Raw genomic sequence first — 20,773 nt, 5'->3', positions numbered from 1 at the left:
CCTCTTAGACAAATAACACTTCCCTGTAGAGAACGGTATTGGAGAATGCTTTCTCTGAATTTAATTTTCCATTTTCTTAGGTGGTCGGTATTTGGGTGCCTTTTGGACCATATATTCAAAGTTGATTTTGTGTCATGTCATATTAAAGAACAGAAAAACGCATCATGTGTCCGTCTTATGATTCTATGGAAAAAAAGGTGCAAAAGTGTTATTGAAAGTAAAGAGTCACCGAATGAGTAGCAATGCTTGCCATACAGCAAAAGCTGCTCTGCCCGAAAACCTATTTCTAGAATTGCCCCATGTACAATTAGTCATCAAAGGTCCGCTTCTGGTATCGATTAATCCGAATGTACAATTGCTAAATTATCGAAAAAATTGAAATATCAGAACTTGTTGCAAAAGCGGAAAAGGTAGTTCTCGAACATTGAAATAACCATTGTCTTAACATTTGAGGTAGGAAATACACCTGCTCTCCATAGTCAAGAAACTATCGTTATTAATATTATTCAGATTGTGCCATTTAAACCGTGATAAATTTGAAAGGCTTTCTAAGTTTAAAATGATAAAACTAATTTTTGATGAAACTAATGTCATGGTTCAATTATGCCCTTTTGCTTTATAAATTCCTTGTACTTGTATGTTTGCCTCTGACAGTATGTATTTATGTTTGTTTGTTTGTTGTTTATTTGTTCTGCTTTGAAAATAAACTCTACGTCTGCTGCTGAGATTCTGTCGACATGCTTGGTGTTAATTTATCCACACTGTCTTTAGTCCTTAATATTCAATCTTGTCGGTGGCAACTAAATTCAAATCTAGACACTAATTAATCCAGCAATAACAGAGTTTTGTTTGCAATACCTATACATTTTACTTGAACATCATATTCGGAGAAAAATAAGAATGTGTACTTTTTTGTAACAAAAACGTGAAAGATTTATCAAAAGCTACAAAATATTGTCCCTTAAACTGAAATCCAGTAATTCTACTGAAAAATTACTTTGAAATTATCGAAAATTATTTAAAGTCAACGAGGAAAACGCTTTATCTTACAGACCTCAGTGATCACTGGAACCTATCTGGCAGTGGAATTCATTGGAACACAAAATGGCGGAAATGGTGGTGTCGTCATTAATACAGGATCCATTAGGGGTAAGGATATTTCGAATCAACCTGTAATTCATACATCCCGCATACAATATTGGAAATTGATTGATATTTCGGAAGTTACATTATAATGTCATTAGTAAGAATAAAAAGTGGTCGATTTGAAAACATGCCAAGGGAAGATAGACTATGCATCTTATGTGATATGCATCAGGTTGAAAATTAGTTTCATTTGTGTTTGGTGTGTCCTGTTTACACAGATTTTAGAAAACGTTTTCTTTCATTATATTATTATGAAATATCAACCCCCAGGAAATTTATTTATCTCACGAAGAGATGATTTAATGTAAATGTACCGTATCAGAAATACATCCAATATTGTCGTATTGTCAAATTTAAATTATGTGTAAGCCCCAAGATTGTCTGTGTATATTTTCCTGTAAAAAGGCCATTGACCTATATTACCGAATAACCAATTATTATTATTGTAAGTCGAATGTCATTTATCATCACTCCTAAATATCAATGATTAGCAGTTATTTCTTCCTCATTGAATGAAGAGAGTGGCTAACATATCTGTTGTTTGTCTGTTTGTTTGTTTGTTTGTTTGTTTTTGTTTTTGTCTGTTTGTTTGTCAGGTTTTACTTCCAATCCACATGCACCTGTCTACACAGCTACAAAATATGGAGTCGTTGGATTCTCACGGGCTGCTGCTGTACGTCCCTTCAATTTTTTAATGCTTACCTTCTCATTCTAGACTTTGAGCTGATTTATTCACAATTACATGGTGACAGGCAGCTATTATTCTCTTCTAATGTTAACCAGATTAGTTGATTTACAGGATTAGGTTTTTATTGACAGGTGATTTTAATGAAAGTGTAAGTTCAATAGGTTCCCAAAGATAGGAACATCAGAACGCTGATCACGAGGATAATATCTGTTCTTGGTCGTAAAAAATAATATATTGTTCTGTGTTTCTAAGGAGAGATATTTTATGGACGAATTTGCTTTCAAATTAAGCACCAAAGTGATTATTTATCTAGATCCTTTTGATTAGTTTCGGTGTTGGTAGAACATGAAAAAAATCACTGGAAACGGCCCTCTATCGGGTTATTATGAAGCCCCATACGTTCTCTTCCCGAAGGACTTTGGTCCTTCTATTTGGGAAGTAGCGATACTGTTATCATTGTTAGCGTAAAGGGAAACCTTTGTTATCATTACAGTATTCATAGTATCTATGCCAAGCCTTACTTTTATCAGAAACTGCTTGAAGGGAAAATACACTGTTTTGGGGTTTGACTTTTCGTTCAGACTTTTGAACAATAGAAGCGTAATTGGAAAATCATATCTGCAATTGCAATACAACTTGCAGTCAGAACAGAGAAAGATATTTACATCATTTCATGTGCCTGCTGGAAGTTATTACAATGTCATTCTGGTGTGCCGCTTGTGCATTAGGTACGCGTAGGGTTTTTTCAGTTTATCAGGACAAATTATCACAGTGTATGTGAATATGGCTTCACTGCATTACTTTTCTGCCTGAAAACCTTTGTTAATAAATTTCTCTAAAATGTACCAAAAGCTCCCGCATGCTTGAACACTCTATTCAAATATAAATACTCAGGTAAAAAAAGAACTTATGTACGTAAAATTATCTGTGTGAGGTTTCGAGGAGTTATCCGCTAACCTTAAAAATTTTTAGTGGTTGAAAAACAAGAAGTATAATATGCTTTTCTAACTGAGCAATGATCACTCTATAGAAGAGGGGTGTCTTTCCAATTTTACAGTGCAAAGAGTTAAAGCCAGAGACTGCCTTCGAATGGACATTTTTGCAATTCGTTGCGATTTCGGCGACAATTCACATGAAAAGCTAAACTACATTTATGTTTCATTCATAATTTTATACTAATATATTTTCTTGCTTCACAGAAAGAACCAAATATAGTTAAAAACGGTGTACGAGTGTCAACTATATGCCCCGTGATAGTCGACACTTTAATGAACAAAAATGTTGAAGACGGTGTAAGATACAAAGCGGAAGTAAGGCAGCTGATAGCAGAAACGAACCTTATGCCGTGAGTATTGTTGTCTATCGAACACAACTAATACATGTAATTTACCTTCCTATTCCCTTACCTACTTCCCACAAGGTCTTGCTAAAAAAAACTTTGAATCTAAAATTCAAGCTCCCAGAATAAAACTTATTTATAACAGTACTGTTACCAGATTATGAAAGTACCTCAATTAAATGCTATTAAAAAGAATTTCCCTTCTCAGTGAAGTAATTACATGTAAAAAGAAAGTGGTAAGTGTTTTCTTTTTCATCAAGACAAAGATTACATTTTCCATTACCTTTACAATTTGCCCATTTGAGTTTGTACCCCTCTAGATCAATAGAATTTGTTCTAATTTTAAAAAGTAAAGAAACACCATAGTGGTATTGAGGGTCATTTAGATAAATTTCTTGAGTATTCTCTTTTTTGACCCAGAAATAGTATTGTAAAGATTTCATATTTTCAGTGGTTTGTTTAAATGATACCACATTATGGTTATTGATAGTTCTGAAACTCATCAGCCATCTTGTATCCTTGAAGGGTACGCTCTATAGAGATCATCCAATCCATTTTCAATGAGAATGTCGCGCACATACATGTCCAATTACATATCTAGCACTACTTTGATAATTATGATTTATTAAGTGCAATGAAGACTACTTTGGTCCACCTATCATTGCTCATCAGGTATCTTAATGCGATATATGAAGCAAAGTGTGAATATCCGTCCCGCCTAAATTGCTTAACTCGGCAGAGCTGGCAACATTTTTATTTTCTTTAAAAAGAAATTTTCCAAATTGGTATCGTAAACTTCTCAATTTCCTAATGTCTTCTTTAATCTGTAACAACCATACAATGCTTCCGTAACTGATTCATGGCAGAACAATATCGGTCCATAGAACATCACCGTTTAGAAAGCGATTAAAAGAATTATGATGATTGATGAGTGATTTACAGTGTGCAATCAGTTTCATTCTTTTTTGGTCAGTAATATTAAAATTTTCATGATCTTTCATGTCAGTCACGCTTAAGTAATTATATGAATAGTTTTCTTTTATTAGATCACCTAATTTCCAAACTGTATCGTTTGTATGAAAATTTCTACCAAAATACATAACTTTTGACTTCTTTTGATTAAATGTTAGTTTCCATTTTTCTGCTGAATTAGAAAAGTTTGTAAATCTTTGTGATTGTTTGATACAAATATAACATCATCAGCCAAAAAGCCCTAGTATCAACTCAATGTGAACACCTAGATATGAATTATTCAGCATTTTTGCAAATTCATTAAAATATAAATTGAAAAAACCAAAGGGCTGAGAACGCATCCTTGTTTTACTCCCTCAGTAGTTTCAAAATATTCCGTTTCAATGTCATTAAATGTAACTTCAGTAAGCAGGCTATCACAAATGTCATCAGTATTTCAAAAGATTCCCTCTTTTCCCAACTTGCCATAAAATCACTCTCAGACCATCACGCCATACCCGGTCAAACGCTTTGGAAAAGTCTAAAAAGGCTACACATGTTGACTTACTCATTGACTTTCTCAAGGCAGCTATGCCCTTCAAAATAAAAATATTATCCTCTTACAACGTCTATTACTTCGAAAGTCTTCCTGGATTTCTCCAAGTATATTATTATTTTCAATAGAGCTTCTTAATTTTGTTTCAATAATTTTTAATACATTTTGATACACAAGAATTTAAAGTAATGCCACGGTAGTTGTTTGAATCTTTCAGATCTCCCTTTTCGTGTATTGGTATTTCTGTTCCTTGCGTCCCTTCATCAGGAAATATTTGTCAGGTTTTTAAGAGCATTTCAAAGGTAGGTTATAACTGAGCCACATTTTTACCAACCTTTTTTTAAGAACTCAACTGGTATGTCATCTGGGCTACAAGATTTCCCGTTCTGACCTTGAGTAATTGCTTTTTCTACATCATCTTGTGTTATTTCAATGTAATCAATAACTATGCAATAATCGTGAAAAATTGATATTGTAAGAATCTCCTATAAAATTCAGTTCATCCAAAATTTGATCACAATAAATGTTTCTGTCATCTACAGTTTCACCTAATGCTGTGTTCTTTTTACCTTGTATTCCAATAATACTCGCGCCAGCGGCTTACTGACTACGCATGCGCATATTCATAATATACTATGCGACTAACCGGAAGTGTACCCTACCTTCATGGGCGCCGCCATGTTTTTTTGAGTATTCGTAAATAAACAAATACAAAACATGCAAATTATTATTTTATAACATGCCATTTATAAAATTTATCTTTTGTTAGCCAGTTAGTGACATTCTCCACCTTGTCGCTGATACAAAGTATCGTTAATATCAGGCATAAAAAATAAAAAAATGGGAGAAAACTGTCGTGCATATGAACGGGGGCATACGCAAAGAATGCTGGGATTGAATTTTAGAAAAGCGCCCCTGTGTCAATAACTAGATTCCGGTTTTTAGACGGAATGCTCTAGTTTTCAGCTTGCAAGTGGAAAGTGGGCTGTGCGGTTACCATTGCAATGGTAACGATGGCATAATACGTCCCTTGTTTAACACAATAGGCTGTTATCATGGTAAAAATTGCCAATTTTTGTCCAACATTTTTACACATCACAGAAAATCTATACCTGCACTGCATCAGGGTTTGTTGACGTCGTGTACGAACTGCTTTCATCAGAGGGAAACTGGGCATAGCTGTCACACAAACGTATATGAAGTAACCATTAATTCTATTTTATCATGAATCAATACAAATAACATTGCCAATCTTAACCCCTGGCGCGACACCAAGGGCTGAGCCCTATAATACTTCATGTTATCTTTTATTTTTTTCTTGTTACAAGTGATGTGTCTATTACCACCTAGAGTATCATAAATACAAACCTGTCGGGTTGGTTGTTGTGGACCTTTCAAATTTTTCAAAAAAAATCCTGAGGATTTACCCCCGGTTTTGGCTATATCACTACTTCTATAAATTTGAAATTCTGAGATATTTGAATCGATTAAATCACTTGCTTTTTTCTTGTTATCAATATAGGTGGACCAAAGTTTATTCCCAGTACACTCATTTGTGGCCGCCATGTTGTAATGTAGCATCAACGGTGGCAGCTCTACTTGATCGATGCAACGGAAAGCGTTGTACAAAGCACTTGAGTATTCATTCGCACTTTGGTGGCAGTCTTCCCAGTTGTCCACAATATAAGTATTTCGGCCGAGAGCAACTATCAATTTCATCGTTGTTGGTCTCGTAGTAGCGGCGGCCATATCGTTTTCTCTGTGTATACATGCATGCCTGCCTTCCTACCTACCCACCCAACCACCCATGCACCTAACTACCTACCTACCTAACTACATGTACCTACCTACCTACCTACCTACGTACCTACCTACCTACCTACCTACATACATACCTACATACATACATGGATGCATGTGGACAAGTGCGAAATGGGTTGCCAGGTCTTGCTTTAATAACAAGTTCAAACAATGCGTCAATTCTACTGACTTGTCTTTTTCTTAGACGCCTGACGTTGTCATGAATGCATATTAGATGTGTGAAATTAAGTGCATGCATTTGACGTTAAGAATATATTTACTCTGACTTATACTTGTCTACTTCCAGACCCGCGGGAGTCGCCGAAGTAGTCGTAAAGTTGATCGAAGATTCACGATATAACGGCTGCGCATGCTTAGCTTACGAAAATAATTCGATGATGGTTGTAGAAGAGCCAGACTTACCTTATTGCGGGAAGGAGAAGAAGTCTTCTTAGTGTCACAATCTTTGTTGCAGTAAACGCAAACAACACGTCGGAAGACACATACAGAGTTGGACAAAAAATTCGTACGACGTAGACCTACACGTACCATCATGTGTTGCCTGCTAACAATGTTTGATGACATAGCTTTGGTGGGCGGTTGTAATTTATGCTGGAAAATATGTAATATTCCGGTTGCTTCCAAGCATGTCTTCATAAGGAATGGTATTACTAAATGTCCAACTCAGAGCAGGCAGTCGGTTTTTATACCAATAAATAATGACGGCTCTGGTGAATACTTTTACATTTTGTCTGATGACACTCAGAGAAATGTAATGTAATAATAACTTAATCAATGAGAGGGGCAATTATGCCAATCGATCATAAAGGATTCTTTTGACCTCGGGCAATCCAAATTTTTAAGATTCCAAATAAAGGCGAAAACAGAGTACGGATCGTGATTTTGGAAAAAATGTCCAAAATAATGAGACAAAAAAGAAACTTAAAACCACAAGGTTTGATAAAATTGTTTGTGGCCTTATTAACTTTGCTGGGAATTAACAGGAGGCAATAATTGTATTAATAAATCAGGTAATGTGACAAGAGAGCCTCAATATCTTATATTTTATTCTTAAAATATTTTAAATTAGCATCCTGCCAAAACTGGGCACGATTTGGACATGGAGAAATTTGTAGAGATTCTTCATTCACAGATTACAATATAGCATCAATGCGTATAACTTTCGCCGCTTATGGTTTCTATTCCCTAACTTTCATCGAGCCTGGTGCATTTGCGAGATAAAGGAAGTTGGCTTGGTCGCACTTTTCTCTCTAGAAACGCCGATGCGTTTGAGAATTAAAATTCCTGAAGTGTGGTAACCTGACCAGTGTTCAACGTTTATACAATATGTTTAGCATAGTAGATTATTTAGTATTTTGGAGACTCACCCTGGCTGATGGTTTATTTAATCGGTAAATGAGATACCTACATCAACCGCATATTTTCTAACACTCTCATATCCCTGTGTAGATGAAATTCCATGAAATCAAAGGGATCGAAGTACCGTAAAGCGTTAGATATATTTTTGCCTAAAAACCAAACTGTGCATGCAAATTAATCTTTTTTGATAAAAGGCATGAACGAAACCAGAATTTAAAAAGGAGACTTTGACATTACACCGGAAAAATCTCATGCTGAACCTATAATGATATCTACTTACTATTGTGATAATGAATCTTAATTAATGAGAGCCTCTTTAAAGTTTAAACACCTCAAACACTGATCGAAAATACTTTAACACTAAATTTTTGAATGTGAATCATACATAATTATATCTCAAATGTAGCATGAGGGCATTGTCTTTCTGTGATCGCGACTTCAGCCATAAGACGGAAGACCCATATGAGTTATGTTTGTGAAAGTCAAGTGAAGAATAATCGAGCTTGAACGGTAGAGCATTTAGAGCCGACGTGATACCCATATCTTTGAAATCAACTGTGCTATGACGTAACACGCATTTATTACGTGTACCAAAAAATATATAGTTAAGCAGTTAACAATGATGGCTAATTTTGAGACTTTGAGAAACTATAATTTTTCCTTACTCACAATACTGCCGATATGGAAGTCCAACCGTATAAAAAAGACATCAATTAGTGAACCGAACATATAGATGTGGAAGAACAATTGCGAACTGTTTATCTTTCTCGAAATGTGGCCAAAGTTTGCAAAGCATGATGGTCGAGTTCAAAGTATACTTGAACACCCGTAAAAGTCGTCGAATTACTGGCACTCTACGGTTTGAAAAAATGCGCCAACTATCCGCATAGTATTTTTTCAGTTCGATCTCAAAAGCAGTCCCGAAAGTCTGTGTGTCGCGTATATGTACACTTTGTGCCCCGCGTTATTTTCAAAATATCGATAGTTTATTTTCACAGCAGAACTGTTGATTGCCAACAAAGAACAGCCAATACATAACTTATACTTTGTCAAGAAATCTTTGACTGTGGATAGAAAGACAGAAAGTCTTCGAATACTCAGTATAATGTATATTATTTAAGGAATAAAGCACACCCAGCGATGGTATACCACTCAATTTTGACCAGTTCACTTCATATATACACGAGCAATAGCGAGTGCATATATGGAGTGAACTTGTCGAAATTGAGTGGTATACAATTGCTGAGTGTGATTTATTGCTATTATATCATGACAGTATATTGAAATTATGGTGTGGAACGTCAAAAACGGATTTTTGCTCTAGCTGAGAGCTCGCACGTATGCCAGCCGTGGTATATCGCCAATATACCACGGTTCTTTTCGCGTCTCGACCAATCAGATCGCTGTATTTGCGCCATCAATATACTGGTATGATATAATATATAATAGTACGTAGTATTTCAATGTATAGTAAGCCATTCAAATGCAAATTTTCAGCGCAGGAATGAACTGTCCTTTTCTCCATTTTGGACATTAACACAGTCATACAGTAAATTTAGGAAATAAACTTCAGCAGACTGCCATGTTTATATAAATGCCTTTACGCGACATATTCGGAAGAAAAAAAATTAATATTCATACGTTTATGGTAAGATGATCACAAAATTGAAGCAACATATATTTGCAGCTTGTCGTGTAGATGGTGGGCTGAATGCGAAACCCACACGCTTAGGGGACCTAGTAACTACTGTGTATGCCAAGTGTTACGTGAGCGAAAACGAACAAAACGGTGAACTCAGAAGTTTCCTTTTAAACGAATTTTGTTACAAAAAAATAAAACTAGTCGCTAAGTCAAGGGATAGAATACAAACTATAAAAGTGTACAGGCTACTTATCTCTGCTGGGACGGCAAAGCTCCAAAGTCTGACAGTGAGGCAGACCAATGTAGTCCTTTGCTTGCTTGCAGGCTTAAGGTTTCACAAAGTCTACAGAATAAACCCAGCGTTGCCGTGAAGGTCTTGAAAAGTCTTGAAATTAATACTGCTGGAGTTTTCTAAAGTCTTGAAGTAACACGTCAGAGACACGATCCTAAAATGTCTGACTGCAAGTTGTGCCGGTCTCTTTTATACTCAAATGGTTATGTAAGAGAAAATAAGAACAATGTAGAACTTCTATTGATATGCCAATCTCTGTTCTAAAATTATCTCCACTTGTGACTAATTGAATTTCCAGAACATTCCAAACATGACTAATTGAATTCAAGGTCGTGAGGTCGTGAAGGACAGTGACCTTGAGAATTTCTAGATTAATTGAACTCAGGTCATGAGTGTATGGGAAAATGACCTACATAACACAAGCATGCGTCAGGCAGCCTGTCTTTCGCAAGGGGGAAACCTTTAGAACTCTTCAAATTTTTCAATTTGCTGAGTTCGTAAGAAACACAACACAAGACTTGCTTTAGCAGATCTTATCTCGGATATCGCTGAAAACTAGACAATTGTCTGATAACCTTCATTGATCTTTGCAAAGCATTTGACACGTTAAATCACAGTATTCTTCTTCAAAAGATAGAATATTATTGAATTAGAGGTTTAGCACTTCTTTGGTTTAAGAGTTATCTGTCATATCGTCAGCAAACAGTCTCCATCGGTAACAAGTCCTCCTCATACAAGCAAATCAAATGCGGAGCCCCACAAGGGTCAATTTTAGGGCCTATTATTTTTTGTTGTACATAAATGATATAGTACACTCAACTAGTAACCTTGACTTTAGACTGTTTGCTAATGACACCGACTTATTTAAATATCTCAACAACTCTGTCATAGATATTAATGATAGTGATATTGATTTTCAGAAAGTTTGTAAGTGGTCAATGCCAATAAGTTAATTACAAACTCAGATAAGACAAATTATATGATAATTAAGTCAGTTAGGAAATTTGTAAATACTGTTGGAAAGTTGAGTGTTGACGGATCCCCAATCAAGGCGTTTATCAGCCAACTACTAAGTAGTTTCTATAGACCACAACATGACTTGGAAACCATATGTTGATAAAGTTAGCAAATCACTTGCTCCCGTTGTAGGTGTTATTTCCCATGCAATATGCCATTTTGTTCCCAGATCAACTCTCATCCTTCTTTACAACTCAATGATTCTTTATCAAATTTGCTATTGCATTAAAATATGGGGAAACACATACTCAACTTCCCTCCAACCCATCCTCAATTTACAAAAAAGTTGGTACGGCTTATCACCTTTTCAGATTTCAGTACTCATACTGTCCCCCTTTTCCAGAAACTCAACATTCTTGACAACAACAAGCGATATAAATTAAATACTTGCTTACGAATTTTTGACTTAAAGGAAACTCGCTTTTTTCATGATGAATATCACTACCTCGACAGATTGCCCCACAATTACCCAACACGGCTTGCAAGAAACGACAATTTTTACATCCCTAAAGTAAACCTCTCTACAGATCAGCACAGTCTCAAATACGCTGCAACCAAGCATTTGAATTCGCTACCTGTGTCATTGAAAAAAACTGATAATAGAACCACCTTTAAGCTGCAATTGAAGCAATATCTTCTTTCTACTTGATCTGTTTATTCATTCGGAAGTCTTTCAAAATGGTATGAGCATCGAAACGTGACGAAATACTTTCGAGATGATAATGATACAAGTTCTTCATTCATACCGAATGGGTCAAAGTGACAGGGGATGATGGGGTCGAAACAGTCAGGGGTCGAGGTGACTAGAGGCCACTGCAGTTATCGCACACACGACAGACATAACCGTCCGAGTTCAGAATATAGTGCGTGCCGTGTTGCGCTTAAATTACACATAAAACGTTGCTAGTTTGGTGTAATTGTTTGACATTTAGCAAGTAATATACTTTTAGACAATTGCTAGATAGATGAAAGTAAAGAAAACTTTGAAATCATAGCACGCAACCTCCGCTACCCTTCGCTACACAAACTCTCATTTGCATAAATGAATCGTGCCTCGATCGGAAAGTTGCATTAATTGCACCCCTCAGCTACAGAGTTCATACAATGTACCTATATCTTGACTCGCATGTATATATAGAATAGACTACACATCGTGATTTTAGTAGCTAGTTAGTTACTTAAGTTTATTATAGTGACATGAGATATCAATGGTTCAAATAGAATACAATTAAGCATAAGGTTAACACCTCCGAGCCCAATGGGCTTATATGTCACTTTTAAGATAATTCAAAATAAAGGTCACGAGGGCATTGTAAGCATAAATTTTAAATACTTGTCCAGTCAACAGTATTCAAGATGGCGGTGTATGCGGACAACATGGACATATCTGGTAAAGTAGCACTGGTCACAGGTGGTGCCAGTGGTATTGGTAAAGCTATAGTTGAAATACTGCTGCGCAAGGAAGCTAGGGTGAGTGTATCTTCAATGAGGTCGCACAGCTCAATCAAGGTTCGAAGTTGAGCCTTTGCAATTGCTGTGCCATGCGAGGCTCATTACTCCATTGCTTAACGAGGTGGGTGTGGCTCCGGAGCGGGCGGAAAGGGATCCAGCTCCGTTTACTGGACGAATCAACAGCGCGATTGAGAAACAGGTCGATTATTGGCCAGCGAAACCAAAGACTGCCTAGATTCGAACTTCAATTCGTTTAGTTCTGAGCAGGGTCAAAACACTCTATAAATATCCAATAAGTATCTGTTTTTTTAATAATTGTCAGTCTGTGTATTTTTGTCAATCATACGAAGGAGGGTAAGAACTGCGTGATATCTCCAAGGTCATGTTTTGATTTATCCGACGACTACTGTGAAAAAACAGTGTCAAAGACCAGACGATTGCGAATTAGAACTAAATCACAAGCAACGAGGTCATTTGCTCTTGGGGGTCACTTGTGATCATATAAACTGCACTAGGTGACCTACGTGAACACGAGAGAACCAATAATTGTGAACCAACAAACCATCAATGGGTTTAACGTTTCGTCAATAAGAGAGAGAGAGAGAGAGAGAGAGAGAGAGAGAGAGAGAGAGAGAGAGAGAGAGAGAGAGAGAGCAGTCTAACATTTGGTGATGTAAATGTGAATAAGGTACGGGACTATGTTCTTGAGTGATAAGTAGCCAGAATAATGACATTTTTTTCGAGTCGAAGTTTCTAAGTAGATAAATTCATTTGAAACGGTGTGATTTCGGATTAGATGGAATGTGCATTAGAGATCGGCATCCCCGGAACTTGCACAGTAAGATTGGCAGAGGCATTACAATTAGAAGGATAAAGTCGGCCAGTGAGGGGAATTACAATATGATGTAAATTTGTCCAATGAACAATGGCCATGTGCACGAATCAAAACGCGAATCAAAACGCGTTGGTAAACTGCGATGTGAAATGCAACATCTTGATTTCGCGCCATAATTTTCTGCTATGCCCAACAACAATCGCTGTTGTCTGATTGACACTCTGTCAAAATATTTGTGAGAAGGTGAATTTTCTGGGGTTTCGGTTTACACATAGATAGACTGAAGTTGAATTGCCATGCACTTGCACCATCGCATGAATATACCACCATCGAGAATTCTAGAAAAAACAAGCGACAGAGAAACTCGCCAATGACTTTCTCCGCTCACCGTCATCGATTAATGTCATTGAGAAATGACTTGTTTTGACTTTCTCAGAGTTCATCTTTGGATAATAATAAGTAACCATTCAGGAAAATGAGCCTACTGGTTGAAATTGTGCTTGAGTACAACGATGGTTACAGTGCTTGATGGAAATTTTTGCAAAAGTTTAAGTCTTTCATTTTCGAGGCGCTAACTACCTTATCAAGATATTCGTCTCTCTCTAGGGAGTTGGCATTGTGGACATCGATCCGATCAACGGACAAGAGGTCACAGCCTCGCTTCAGAAGACTTTTGGGGATGAAAGAATCGTTTTTGTGAAGTGTGACGTCACCAGTAACGAACAACTAAAATGTGAGTTTGAAGAGCCCGGCTGAATTATTTCCCTTTCGTTTGAAGTTAGATGTACATTCGATATAGTTCCAGTGTTATATTAGATTTTACATTGACTTTTAACATTTGATTTTTTCTTTCAATATTGTAATGTTTTGATGTATATATAAACTTTATCTGTTTTACGTATCATTTTGATTTTTACAATCAATCAGTCTTTATTGTAATTTATACTGGAATGAAAAATTGTGCCTTTTTAAAATCTTCTACAGCTGCGTTCGAGGATGTAAAAAAGAAATTTGGCAGACTTGACATTGTATGCAACAATGCTGGAATCTGCAATGAATACAAACCCGTCAAGACGATTTCTACCAACCTGGTAAATATCAACCTCTTTCCTCTAGATTTGTTTTAGCATAGGGGCCACGATTTGAGTAACAAGTTGCATTAGCAACAAGTTGCATTAGCCGCACTACAGTCAACTTTTCTGAAGTTATCATTTTATTAAATGGCGGAATCTCAAAACTGTTTACAATAAACTTTTTGTGTAATCTTTAAGTTGGAATGACATTTTTAAATATTTGAACCAATAATCAATCACAGCTCAAACACGGACAAGCCCCCTCAGTCTGCCAGCTGAAGAACAATTTCCCGCAGAGGGCGTTGTTGGAGAATATTTTTAACAAATGGTATTGCTCAAGAAGTTTTTATGGAGGATGTTAGAATTGTATGGAAAAGAAAAACGTTAAAGAAGATTAATTTAAAGTAATGGATCATCCAAGGAACAGTCATGCTATGCAGTAGCTTCTCCCCTCGCGATGTTTATTTCCAGAATTGCCTCATTCACAATTTAAAATCAATAACAGATTAACAGAACTATGGTGGGGCTTCACTCCTCAGTAGTAATACAATTATTCAAAATATATAATCGGCATCAACTCTATCAAAAAATGCGATACAAGAACCTAAAACATCGCCTAAAATTTGAGAGTGGAAACATTTATTCTACATTTACCAGAAAGCGCCCAAACTTTTCGTTTCGTATACAGTGGCAGTGCACCTGCCAACTTTTGTCCAGTGTTGATCGTTATGTCTATATCGTTTTTGATTGCGCATCCTAAGTCGAAGTCAAGTTGAAAAGTTTACGTTCATCTTTAAGCTTATTTTTCAACGTTCGAAAATGGGCAATTCTACCATGGTTTTATGAATTGTTGTTCCCGCTGACCTACATTTTAAAAATCCTGTATGTATCTGTTTACCTGAGGAGAGAGATGTTGTGCAATTATAAAACTGCCTCTCAATAAATGCTACATAAAGATGTTCCAATAGGTCATAAAATATCTATTCACAATCCGACTGACTTCACTTACTAATATTGACAAGATTGGATATTACATTCATATTGGGTGTGTTCATAAGGTTGCCAATATAACCTATAGGAACCAGGCTGCGTTCGTAAATAACGGTGAGGGGAAAGGGGCTGGAGGAATCGCAATTGAAATCTTTTTTTTTTCAGATCCTTTCAATACCCTGAAGAATTTCAAGTCCCCCATTTATATATGATGAATTTTTTCAAGTCCTCCATTATCATATAGCCGTATATTTATTAGGGATACAGGCAAAGTAAAAATAAATATGAATTGGGCATTTCTGCTCGCAGATGTTCGACAATACCTGTTACTAGCAGAGTCATATTTGTAAGGCAAGTTCTTAAATTGATTCATTTTAAATGCATCAGTTGACGTTTTGGATTTATCAGTCTAAGTCGATTTGAATTATCTAAGTCTAAGTGCATAATAAATGACTTATAGGATGACATGAGGGTCAAAGGAAAAAAAGGTAACCCTGAAATTGAGGTGTGGATTTTTGTCGAATACAGTTCATTGTTCAATATACACTAGCTGTCTCGGATTCTTATACAGGCCAGGAAAAGATATAGCCATAGTTAAGCTGCAGATGTAAAGGACAGGTCAAAGGTCACAGAAAATTCTGGACCATAATAGTTTAAAAACAACAACTCCTCATAATCGACGGTGAGCTTGAAATTTGGCAACAGGGAACCTAGCCCCATGGTCTACAAAGTGTGTTGACAGAATTTTGGCTGGTTTTAAAGTTTCTAATGAGATTGCTGGCAGGCTATGTGACCAGTTGGCATGGTACGATTTGAATGATGATGGTCCGTGAGTTTTACCCATATGCCAAATTACAGGTCATTTCGTGCAACGGTCTCCGAATTGAAGTCATGATACATAAAGTAGTCAAACATCATGCAAGGTCATCTAAATATTGTCGAAAAAAAATTTGTCCCATACTGACTCATATGTAAGCCCATGTAGTTCCTGAGATACTTAGATTTTGCACATTTAATTAGAGAGGAAAAATATGAATTTTATCATTTAAAAATCTTCTTCTCAAAAACGAAAAGGTCACCCTGATATTTGGCCTACGGCATCTCGGTACTGTGCCTTAAAAAAAGTTGTTGACATTTGTTTTATTAGCCAAGTTCTATGCAAATAAGTGGAATACGAAATTTAAATATGTGATTGCAGTCAAGTCATGTCACCCACCCAAATAAAAGAGTTACATGTATGAGTATTCATGAGTAAAAGTAATCCCTTTAAATGTGAACGACTACGCGCGAAGGTTCTTCGATTTCTAAGGGGGCAAGGAATTGAGGAAGAAGTAAAAGAAGAAAGCTGAAGTCCAGTAAAACCAATAGGGACCCAAGCCCCTATGGGCTTGGGCCCCTAATTACAAACATTTTGAATGCTAAAAACGAAATTCCTTACCTTTTAGATCCCAGTGATCGTTGGAACCTACCTGGCAGTGGAAATCATGGGAACAAAAAATGGTGGAAAAGGTGGTGTTGTCATAAACACTGGATCTACTGCTGGTAAGAATATTTAATACCAAATCCTCATATGTGTATCAAATATAGACCATTGCAATATAAGTTGTATATTAAAGTGCATTGTCTGGAGTGTAATAACCGAGGCGATGGCAAGAACAAGCAAATTGTTAAATCTCGTTTGTTATAATTCATTGATAATTTACTGGTATCTTTTCTCGACTATATAACAGAAGAAATTGATAAGTGTTCAATGGTTTTTGCTTTTTCCAGGCATTATTGCCCAAAAGTACGTTCCTGTCTACACTGCTTCAAAACACGGAGTCGTTGGATTCACAAGGGCTGTTGCTGTATGTAACTTCTTTAATGTGTTTATCTCGTATGTCCACATCCTTGTATGTCATTTTAATTTGTTTGTATCGCCCACTATGCCTGATGATCAAGTGATCTCCATCCGTTCACGAATACTTCTAAGAGACAAGAGGTGAATTATCTGTAAGAAGATCAACCTAACAGTGCATAGTATTTACAAGAATACGTTTTCAAATGAAAACAGATTACGCAGAAAGTGCAAGTTCTAGAAGTAAATGTACCAGAAGGGATTAAACTTGTGTTGGGTCGTTGGACGGAATTATGATGGTGTGGTGTGGGTCTTTTGTTTTCCTTTCAAAGCATATATTGGAATAATAGTTGGTTAAAAACACTAAATCTCTCAAAAAACTGGCTGTTGATGAAATTGTGTTAGATTCGCCTTCGTTGGCCAGAGAAATTCTGAAAAGGAAGGTTGGTAGTGGTCAAGTTACTTTTGCTCAATTTACGACATTTTTTACAGTCTCCAAAGTATATAAACATCAGATTTTCCGTCCTTGCTTCAAGAGCCTTCCTCGCACAGTTATTTTCCGAAACGTACACTATACAATTAGTTTTCGTATAAAGCACTTCATTTAAATGTCAATCACTCCCCATATCTCAACAACAACGAAAGCGAAGGACTTACTTTAAGCACGGTCGTTCATAATTTTGCATTCGAGTCAGTTGTAAGGTCGAAGTCGACTTAGAAAACGTTTTATGGACACTCACAGTTTTACTTGTTCGCTGCTTGTGTAGAGTCACCCTGAAGCTGTTAGAACCACACAAACGACACAAGCTGGTAGAATTAATAAGAACTAGTAGAATCCACACAAGCTGGTAGGGTAATGAAGGTGTCACGGTTTTGTTTTTATCAAATCGAACATGTAAATTCACCGATGAATTAACGCACGGTAAGCATCAATTTTCAAATTTCGATGCATCCTATAGGTAAGTTGTATCTTTAATTCCAAAACCTTACAGATTGATCGCTGAGCTTTTATATAAGGTTTCATCCAGGAAATTCTTAGACTACTTGCTGTTTCGAGATCTCATAACCTTAATGTTGATAATCTTAAAAATATACCGGAGGAAAGGTCGACAAATTCTCACTTTCATGTATATTTCTCGAGTAGATAAAGAAAACGATCATACCATTTTGGTTTCTACAATATATTTGTTAATGAGCTGAAGCTTTTTTGACATACAACATATGCCTAAAATAGTGAGACTATCATGTTATGGCGATAAAGTTCAATCAAAGATTAATTTTAGAAGGAATTTAAGGTAGTTTGTGCCTCAAAAGTGAAAGACTTGAACATTTCTCACAAGCTCTCTTCAAAAATTCAAACATTCTTTCGAAATCAATAATAAAAATCAAGGATCACCGTGAAAATTTTGGTACCTGAGAAACAAGTTGCCAAACATTTACCGGTTTTGATATCCAAAATGGCCGCCATCTCTGTGTTAAAGCTATATGAAAAAAGAATTTCTAATTTTCACAAAGATAAGATGATGGAAATTCTTTTTACGCCGATAACTTTAAAATGAACTCACAATAATGGCAGATCAGAAAAGTATTTTAAAATTTGAGAGTCCAAATATCTGTCCCTGAAGCAAATTCTGGCTCAATGAAACTTTCCGCTGTTCGGAAGACCCTAATGGGGTATATATGGCGATACGAAACTCTAAATCTCGAATTTACAATTATCAACTTCTAGGTTACATTTTTAAGTGAAATTTAAGGCGTCCAGCACTTTTGTCCTGTAGCGTTACACGGCTGATCATGATATTGTTGCATGAAATGATCTATAACAGTTGTGTTTAATGGCAAAAGGACATGGGTACACGTAACTATCTCAATCCTCTTTAAACTGGGAACAAAGTCTATCATCTGCAATAAACATTGAATAGACGTTTACGAGGGAGGAAAAATTTTATGTTAGATTCGCTTTAACTATCAAAACGCTGACATTTGCTCGTGTTTTAAGAAGGCCGAACAAAACTAATTCCTTCTGTTATACCTTTTCTTTCTAACATTTACACCACTTTTACAGAAAGAACCAAATGTAGAGGAAAATGGCGTACGGGTATCTGCTATATGTCCAGAGTGGGTTGACACTGCAATGTTTGACAATGCTGAAGATACTTGCAAATACACAACAGACGCAGAGCAGCTGCGGACAGCCTATAACTTTATGCAGTGAGTTTTTGTTGTTGTCTTAACTAGGAATTGCCATTGTATCGACAAAGCTATGACCATAAAGATTTGACTAGTCATATTTTCTGGCCTGGATGCTTTCAGAGTAAAACATTAAAAGGACTTTATTTTGAAGAAGAAACTGCCATAGTTTACCAGTACAAAGAAGGATAAAAGATGCCAAATGCGCTAAAACAAAATATCAGCAGTTGTTGAAATGGCTTCTAGCGTTGTACAGGAAAGCTAATTTTCTTACCAACAGACGTTTGTGAAAACACTGTGAAATTAATATCGGGCTGCAGAGGAAACAGTCATGAGAAATTATCAGTTCTGACTATTGTAATCAGTATCTTTTAGAAAACGATGTACTATCATCGTACTCTTCTTCACTTCAGTAATATGTATGCCAAGTTGTTTTTATTGGTATATTATTGTATATTATACGCGATAATCCTAGTGTGAGAGATCGATGTTTGATTACTCGCAAACATGCTTCTGTGTTGAGGTTTTGCATAACGCCGAAAAAGTTCAAGACTTTGATGATTCTTGATGAAGAATACTATTCTTAATCATATTTATACACACAATACATATACACACAAATATTCATATGCATGTCTGCACAAGAACATACTTGCGTGCAAGCATGTAGAGACACCTATTACACAGACACCGACAAACAGACAGACACCGACACAGACACAGACACACAGACACACAGACACAGACACACAGACACACAGACACACAGACACAGACACAGACACACAGACACACACACACACATATATATATATATATATATATATATATATATATATATATATATATATATATATATATATATATATATATATATATGCAAACACATGCATCTGTGCAAACATGAAGTTCTACTATCTATACCTTGCCTGACCTGATAGACTTTGTCAGCTTATTCTATTAGCACCCGCCAACATTTGACTTAAGCCGTGACATTTGTTCTCCAAATAAACTTCCACAAAGAAAGTTGGAGTGTGCACAGTATATAACAAGTGATTTGCATTGTCCCAATTTCAGACCATCCGATGTCGCCGAAGAAGTTGTGAAACTTATCGAAGAGGCAAGGTATAACGGCTGCGCATGCTTGGTGTCTGCGAACAATGCGATGACTGCTGTAGAAGAGCCAGATATACCTTACGGCGGGAAGCTGAAGTCGTCTTCTTAATACCGCCCATTTTGTTGCGGCTTACAATCATTATTATTGACATTTGTAATCTCTGCCTCTTAATTTTTTACAGAGGTATCGCTTCGCGATTTCTTCGGTAAACTTACAATGTCAACTTCTCGTAATTTTCACTTAAAATAAAGACCGCCATGAACGAAAGCCTGTACCTCTCTTGTGTCGGAAAACATATATTTTACGAAATTTTAATGCCGATCCGAGTTTCGTGTAACAGTCTCAAGTATTATCAGGCTCAGACATAATTTTGAAATATTTCAGTACATCTTCTTGAAAGGAGCGTCACATTACCTTGTCCCGCTGGTTGAAAAAAGGAACGTGCCTAAAATCGATAGTAGCATAGGG

At 36.3% G+C, this 20,773-nt stretch overlaps 2 protein-coding genes across 2 annotated transcripts in view; both read left to right on the top strand.

Moving 5' to 3' along the window:
* Positions 1 to 7,523, top strand: part of LOC139133853 (15-hydroxyprostaglandin dehydrogenase [NAD(+)]-like) — a 29,394-nt gene extending 21,871 nt beyond the window's left edge. The window contains exons 4-7 of the mRNA XM_070700613.1: positions 1,053 to 1,149; positions 1,743 to 1,819; positions 3,034 to 3,179; positions 6,788 to 7,523. Of these exons, the coding sequence (XP_070556714.1) occupies positions 1,053 to 1,149; positions 1,743 to 1,819; positions 3,034 to 3,179; positions 6,788 to 6,935 (468 nt within the window). The 3' untranslated portion in view covers positions 6,936 to 7,523. The remainder of the gene's footprint in view (positions 1 to 1,052; positions 1,150 to 1,742; positions 1,820 to 3,033; positions 3,180 to 6,787) is intronic.
* Positions 7,524 to 9,539: 2,016 nt separating this feature from the next.
* On the top strand, positions 9,540 to 20,523 carry LOC139133852 (15-hydroxyprostaglandin dehydrogenase [NAD(+)]-like). Its single transcript, XM_070700612.1, has 7 exons — positions 9,540 to 12,281; positions 13,705 to 13,831; positions 14,083 to 14,189; positions 16,607 to 16,703; positions 16,932 to 17,008; positions 19,064 to 19,209; positions 20,266 to 20,523. The coding sequence occupies exons 1-7, from the start codon at positions 12,168 to 12,170 to the stop codon at positions 20,411 to 20,413; spliced, it is 816 nt and encodes a 271-aa protein (XP_070556713.1). The 5' UTR covers positions 9,540 to 12,167; the 3' UTR covers positions 20,414 to 20,523.
* Positions 20,524 to 20,773: the final 250 nt, after the last annotated feature.

This window comes from Ptychodera flava, chromosome 5, assembly GCF_041260155.1.
Source record: "Ptychodera flava strain L36383 chromosome 5, AS_Pfla_20210202, whole genome shotgun sequence".
Taxonomy (NCBI): Eukaryota; Metazoa; Hemichordata; class Enteropneusta; family Ptychoderidae; genus Ptychodera; species Ptychodera flava.
The sequence above is the reverse complement of the archived record's forward strand: the minus strand, read 5'-3'. Positions and strand labels throughout refer to the sequence as shown.